The sequence below is a fragment of the Chiloscyllium plagiosum genome, chromosome 2 (assembly GCF_004010195.1).
Source record: "Chiloscyllium plagiosum isolate BGI_BamShark_2017 chromosome 2, ASM401019v2, whole genome shotgun sequence".
NCBI lineage: Eukaryota > Metazoa > Chordata > Chondrichthyes > Orectolobiformes > Hemiscylliidae > Chiloscyllium > Chiloscyllium plagiosum.
Genome location: NC_057711.1, coordinates 82,338,245 through 82,345,962, shown reverse-complemented (window position 1 = coordinate 82,345,962; position 7,718 = coordinate 82,338,245). Strand labels below are relative to the sequence as shown.

General features: G+C 41.7%; 1 protein-coding gene across 2 annotated transcripts in view; it reads left to right on the top strand.

Annotated features, from left to right (window-relative positions):
- Nucleotides 1-1,616: 1,616 nt before the first annotated feature.
- gkap1 (G kinase anchoring protein 1) overlaps nt 1,617-7,718 on the top strand; it is a 57,523-nt gene continuing 51,421 nt past the window's right edge. The window contains exon 1 of one of the 2 annotated variants that reach the window (XR_006314984.1): nt 1,617-2,057. Coding sequence is in view for 1 of the 2 variants with exons in the window: in XM_043712928.1 (XP_043568863.1) it covers nt 1,803-2,057 (255 nt within the window). In the remaining variant the exon portion in view is untranslated. The remainder of the gene's footprint in view (nt 2,058-7,718) is intronic. The other variant, XM_043712928.1, reaches the window with a different exon arrangement.

The following is a 7,718-nucleotide window of genomic DNA, read 5'->3' as shown; positions in this document are numbered from 1 at the left end:
TGCCTGAGCTGTTGTGTTTTTCAAGCAACCCACTCTCAATTCTGATCTTCAGCATCTGCAATCCTCACTTTCTCACACGAGTATCTGCCACGTATGTGGTGGGTGGTGTTCTGACATGTGAGACTAGTATCCATGTCGATGATCTGATATGTCTTGCAGAGGTTGCCATGGCAGGGTTGTTTCGAGTTGTGGTTGATGTTGTCCTGAAGGCTGGGTAGTTTGTTGTGAACTATGGTCTGTTTAAGATTTGGCGGTTATTTGAAGGCGAAACGTGAAGTCGCAAGAATGATGCTTGTCATCATTGATGACATGTTGAAGGCTGTGAAGAACATTGCGTAGTTTCTTCACTCCAGGAAGTATGATGACGAAGGGTACTCTTATCGATCATATCCTGTGCCTGTCTTCTGAGGAGGTCATTGCAGTTTTTCACTGTGGCATATCGGAACTGGCAATCAATGCATTGCACACTGTATCCCGTTCTTATGACGGATGCTTAAAAATCTTTAGGTGCCCATTGTGGTTTCTCCTCATCTGAGCAGATTCTGCATTTGCACAGGATTTGTTCGTAGGGAATGTCTTCTTTAACATGTATAGGTGGAAGCTAGAGAAGTGTGGCATTGTGAGGTTATCCGTGGACTTGTGGTAGAATGAGGTACTGAGGTGTCTGTCCTTGATTGAGATGCATGTGTTCAAGAGTGAGAGTGATTCTGAAGAATAGTCCAGGGTAAGTCTGATGGTGGGACGAAACTTGTTGATATCGTTGTGTGGTTGTTTCAGTGATTCCTCACCATAAGTCCAAAGAATGAAAATGTTGTCAATACATCTGACACCCAGTACAGGCAAGGATGGCCCAAGGTATGGTATATTGTCTCATTTTCCCAGCAATTGCTCCTAAAGTTGTGATGTGTTGCTTCTGGGACAGGGTGAGCCGCAGGTGTCATGAGGAGCTCACTTATGTCACAGGGGGTTTTGTTGAAACACCTGACCAATTTGCTTCTTATGACCAAGCTGACCCTATAGAGATGGTGATTTTCTTCTGGTTTGTCTTCCCAGAAGTTGTAACCACCATCTTATTCTGTAGCTAGTCTTTTGCTGAGTGACTATATGTTGAGCTAAGGTGTACTAATCTGGTGCTGCAGTTGAACAATAAAACTCAGAGACTCTCTAGTTCCTAAACTACCAATGCTTGTGTGAGGCGCGAAAACCTCTACAGGTTCTGTGTTTTAACTTTGTGTGAACTACAGGCAAGCAGCTGTAAACCATTTGAACTGGTGCATGTGTGAGAGGGGCTCAAACATCTAGCTGCCCATTGAAATGTAACTCTGTACCCTTTCTGCACCACCACAGGTGCCATCTCAGCTCATGCCACATGTCATGCCCATATACCAAACACCAGACCACAAGCCTTTGCGCCCTCACGACCCGCTCCTCCCTGGACCTCATGCTGACCGCAGGCCTGATGCCCCGCCCCTGTACCTCACGTCCTGCCCTGGACATCACGCCTCGCACCTAGTACGCAAGCCACCCCACAGCCCGTCATCGCCCCGCCCCTGGACCATCACGCCCTCCCCCGAACTTTACGCGCCGCCCCTAGACATCTGCCCCGCCCTCTAATCCTCGCCCCGCCCCCTGCCTTATTCCTCCCAACCCTCCTCACAGCTGTGTTCTACGCCACAAGAGGTGTCTCCGCCGCGTCGGGGAGGTGTTGTGTGTTGTGGCCTTTTGGATGTTCCCCTCCCCCTTCACTCCCTCCTTACCTCTGGCCGTTTCCTTGTGTTCCTATTGAATTGTGGAGCTCGACAATGGCGGCAGCAGTGGGCTCGGCCTCGCTCCGTGCCACCGCCTCTCGTTTTGCTTTGCTCCGGGTGGAGGGCGACTCGTCCGGTACAGATTCCGACTCCGGGAGGAATCACAGCGCCGGTAACCGGCTGGGGAAAAGTTCCCGAGCAGGATCTGCCAAAAAAAATAACGGTACCCAGCCTGGGGCCAGCAGCAACGAGAAAAAGAGACAGAAGAGGAAGAAGAAGAAAGAGCAGCAGCAAAGCGAAGCGAATGAGGTAAGTGTGGCGGGGCCAGGGCCAGGGCGGTCATAGAGATTTACAGCATGGGATCAACAGAAACCGTTCAGTAAAAGGTTGTGTGATGTTTACAGGCGAGGCACAATCTTCTTTGGAAGCAGCAACTCCTACATTGTCACTCTTTTTGTTCACACTTTAAGTTGTGTTACATTAATTTTGATGGATAAGTTTGCTTTCCGTTTCGAGGAAGGGTCACTGGACCAAAACGTTAACTCTGATCCCTCCCCCCCCCCCCCGATGATTTCCAGCAATTTCTGTTTTTGTTTTAAGTTTTCTTTACCTCAGTGATTTAAAAAAAATAGTAAGAAGCGAAGCGACCTGAGGGAGCCCTGTATTCAAACATACTGAGCTGTATCAGATATCAGATGTTTTGAGGAGTCAGTGTGATGTCTCGTTAACAGCAGGTTTTTTTTTATTTTGCATCGTGTCCTTAGTTTCCGAGAGAATTTGAGGAGTTCAGCAGGGACCATGCATCATAGCTGCAGTCATAAAATTTAACTTTACCTGGGCAGGTAAAACAAAATCAATCTTACCTACCATTTCCTCAGATTTGTCTGAAATGCATAAATAACAAACATATAAAAGTTTAACTCAAAAAAGTTTACTAAACATCCAAAACCTGTAAAAGAGAAAGAGATCTAAAATTTCCCTGCCGATCATGTAATGATAGAGTTCCCTGATTTTACTTCAAAATAGCTGAATTCAGTATTTACAATTATGACTTCTTGTTTAGGATTGTCAATATGAGTGGAAATGGTATTCTCTGAATGAAGGAGTGTAAGGGAACAGTCATGGGATACCAAAAGAAAAAATGCTGGAAATCTCAGCAGGTCTGGCAGCATCTGTAAGGAGAGAAAAGAGCTGACGTTTTGAGTCTAACTGACCCTTTGTCAAAGCTGATTAGCTTTCAGTCTCATGGGATATTTGAGCTTAGTGGGGCAAGATGGATATGGAAGAGAAAATGTACAGTGAGGAAAGATTGATTGGAATGCATAGGAGACTTTGGAAAAGTCAGAAATCCAAAGGAAGAGGATATGATGTCAGAGATGCATTGATATATCTGATGTTGAATCCAATGATCTATAAAAATGACAGGCATGGACCAATTGTCGAGAACTCACTAGCTTCCCTCCCATCTTCTGATAGGTGCAATTTTTGATGACATTTCCCTACATACTGCTATTATATTATTGTAAATGGTTGAGTTTCAAAAGCAAGTTATCTCTACAGGGGTTTGGACTTCAATTTGACACTTGAAAGAAGCTATTAAAAGATTAGAAATTGTCAGATGTTCACAGAGGTGTGCTTGTTTTTATTGTGCAATAGATAACCACTGGAAATGTGCCAGTTTTGAATGGGAGCTTTTCTAACTATCACTTTGAGTGAGTGTTGTCTTATTATTTGTTCATGGATCTGGGCATCACTAGGCCAACATTTATGGCCCTGTCCTAAATATCCTTGAGAGAATAATGGTGAGCTTTCACCTTAAACAGTTACTGTGTCCATGTAAGGGGACCGTCTGTGATATTAAGGCAATTTAGTTGTTTTTAATTTCCACTTGACCTCCTAATCATAGAATCCCGACAGTGTGGAAACAGGCCCTTTGGCCCAACAAGTCTACACCAACCCTCCAAAGACTAACCCACCTAGACCCATTCTCTTACCTATTACTTTACATTTATCCCTGACTAATACACTGGATGCTGTGGAACAATTTAGAACAGCCAATCCACCCTAACATGTACATCCCTGGATACTATGGGATAACGTAGCATGGCCAATCCACCCGAACCTACACTCCTAATGTTTGCCTATGGTGGATACTAGGTGAGTGACCATGGAGGAGGATATGGTAGAGCATAGGGGTGGCAGGGCTAAGGACTTAAAGGTCTAACATTGTCTAACTCAACTGGGGTCAAGGCACCATGAACCTAGACGGGCCTTCTTATCACCCTGCGTAAGCCGATCTCTGTGGCCATCCAGGAGTTGCTTCCATGGTTAATGACCTGCATCGCAAGGACTTGTATCATGTGGGACAAACTGTACTAATTCGATGGCAAGTTGACTCTAACTGATGTGTTGCTATGACGAAAGCAACAGCAATCCTGAACCTAGAAGCCCTTTTCTCACTACCTTTGGTCACCATACTGGAGCAGAAGATGGTGCTACTAATGTCACTATTGTGCACGTGCATTGTGCTGGAATAGGATGTTATTGCTGTTCACATTATTGTTGTCACTTCTTTATTGCTTTGCTGATGGAGTGGAGCAGTGAAGGTTCATGTTGACAATGGGGTAGCGAGAGGGTCTTCAAGAGGGATAATGAGTAGGTGATGACCAGGATGGTGAACAAGATAAGAAGTGAAACAGCGACAGGTTGAAGTGAAATGCCAATTCGCTGATATACATCATTCACTGGGAGTGATGCCGCAGTCTGCAAATGCTTGGATGGTGAATGCACCATTTGCACTTGCAGTTGCAGAAAATGCAGATATAATTTCCCCTTCTTTGGACATTGAGTTTTCTTGCCAAACAATCAGCACCCTTTTCTCCTGTGGAATAAATTGTTAACATTTGTCTTGATGTGTGCAAGACAAAAAGCTTTAGCAACATGTATCTTTTTTTCAGCAATATTCACAGTCATAAGTAGCTCTAATTTTGACTTTTGAGCATATATACATATACGACCCTTCTGTATTATAGCTGGTGTGTTGAATTCTTCTTGGAATGTAACTTTTTGTACATGCATGATGTATATCTTTAGTGCTTTGTTCAATTCCACATCTATTGGTACATTTTTCTTTTTCCAGCAATGATTGTTTTTTGCTATTTTACACATTCTGAGATTTTCTTCTCTGGATTTTAGTAAATTAGAAATGTACTTAAATTAGTATTTTGCAGTGTTTTCCCTTTGCATCATAATTATTAACAAATTAATTGTTTAACATTATAACGATATGTTTTTGCAGACAAAATAAACTAAGTAAATGATGAATCATTGTGGAACCATCAGCATAGTTCTGCAGTCCAGGCTGAAACTTGCAATTCATGACTGTTCCACAATTTCAAGGCATTCATATGAATCAACAATACCTAGAGAGTCTTCAAACAGAATCTGAAATCCTTCCTGTTTAATCCTGTGAAACTCAATCACTGAGTGCAGCGAATAAATTCATAATGGAAGATCCTGAAACACTCAGAATGCTCTTTTTAACTCTAGAGTATAAACACTTAAAGTACAAAATTTGACCATGTACTGCCATAACTTCTCAGATGAACAGTCCTCCAATGGTCTGCAAAATTAATGCAGCTGATCCCATGAGACTTGCAACACATTGTGATCATTAAAAAGTGCAGTTAGTATTACATTTTCTTCATTCGAGCAAAATCCAGCTGTTTTTATGATCACTTCAGAAGCCTTTAAGCTATCTGTGGAGTGTGTTTCTTCCTCAAATGTTTTACTCGGGAATTTGATACGAAATATTCTCCCATCCAAACCTTTGTGCAGATTTTGGCCTTCACTACCTTCCTTCAGTGATAGCAAAATTTCAATGCTGAGTCAGCTTGTGAAATATTTGCAGAAGCCTTCAACTGAGATTCTAAAGACTAAAGGTGCATGTGAGATCCAGGACCAGGATTTCTTTTAAAGACAATGCGAACTCCAATCTCCACCACCCTGTGGAGATTAGAAATATCCCAAATTAGAAATATCCCAGTTCTAATTTGAAAGCTAGCCTAATTTGAGAGTTGAGCTTGGATATCCAGAGTACCTAACTGGACAGTATATTGAAATCGATCCTGTATTAAGCTTCCACTTTGTTTGATGACTGGTTAGAAAGTTCTTTCATTGGAAAAGCAACTTCTATAGCACATTACATGGAGGCCAGGTCTGAGAATATGCACTTGTATTTTCAGAGTTAAGATTAGATTAGATTCCCTTCAGTGTGGAAACAGGCCCTTCGGCCCAACCAGTCCACACCGACTGTCCAAAGGGTAATCCACCCCGACCCATTTCCCTCTGATTAATGCACCCAACACTATGGGCAATTTAGCATGGCCAATTCACCGATCTACACATCTTTGGACTGTGGGAGGAAACCAGAGCACCTGAAGGTACCCCATGCAGACACAAGGAGAGTGTGCAAACTCCACATAGATAGTCGCCCAAGGCTGGAATTGAACCTCTGATCCTGGTACTGTGAGGCAGCAGTGCTAACCACTGAACCACTGTCCACCATTTGTGAAGCTTGATGTGAATCAATCCTATTGGCAAGATGGTAACATTGCACTTAAGAGTTTTTCATATAGGTGTGGTATTCACATGAGTTCCTGGCATCTGATATCCCTTTAAAGATTGGCTCAAATTTGCAGATATCTAATGGTCCAAAAGTGATGGTACATTCCAAGAGTGGGTGAATTCTGCAGGAGGTGAAGACATGACTTTATATAATGTTATGGCACCTCCAAATGACCATCAAATATCTCATTCAGGTTTGTTCAATATTCCACAAGTGTTTGATTCACCAACTACCCTACCTGGCTAATGGCACCTGAGGGGTGAGCTTATTGTTTGGGACTGAAATTTTTTTCAGTATGTTCCACGTAAACTTGCAAATAAGCACTGTAATGGGTATAATCATTCTAAAATGAATCCAGCCTTTCAGCAAAGATCAATTCATCTATTTAACAGTGTCCTGTGGTGTTAGGGTGCTGTTCAAAGCAACACCAGCATACATACTTGGCTATTATCATATTTATGCTTTTGATGTCTTTCTTTGTGGGAGAAGGTTTAAATTTTGTTATAAATGTCAGTGTGGTTTGGAAATTCTTAAATGTTGGATTTTTGCATGCCAGCTGTTCAAAAATATTTGAAGAGTGTGGTAAATATGTTCCTGTTGAGAGAAGAAAAATAAGAGATTAGGGAAAAATATAAATGAAATCTCCATAAATTTGAAACCAAGTTTGCCATTTATTTATATTTCTGAATATCTTCATGGATATATAGTGACTTGCATAAAGTAGTTACCCTGTATATATGTTTATTGTGTATATTTTTAAATTTTACATCCAAGTCATTGAGAGTCTATTTGTTGGTTGTGGTCTTCAAAATAAGCAACATTAATTTGAAAGTTCATGAAGCTCATCTAATCCTCCAAATATAGTTGATTTTCTGTCTGCTAGCTTTGTGTCTGTTCGTTGCTTTTCATCACCTGAAAATGGATGCCCTGGTGGTATTAGTTTGCCCCACCCTGTAAAATCCGCTTCATGAGAGATTTCAATAACATTGCGAAGAATTATATTGAAATTAAACTTGTTAAAATCTACACTGTTTTGCAAAATGCTTATTGGATGTTCTGAGACAAAATTCATAAGATCACCTATAAACTTTCTAAACTCCAATGATTACATGCTGCAACTGTTCAAATCCTGTTACATAACACCCCCGTATCCCTCCTCTCTCAACTCTGGTGTCAGTCACATGAACCTGTGATGATTTGTTAATGCATTTGTGTTCTTTGATAAATAAGTAACCCAAAGCTATATACAGGGGATCCCTGATTTACGATTGTCAGACTTACAAAGGCTTGTACTAAGGGTTAGGGTTTAATTCCAAATATCAGACATACAACCGTTTCCTGTA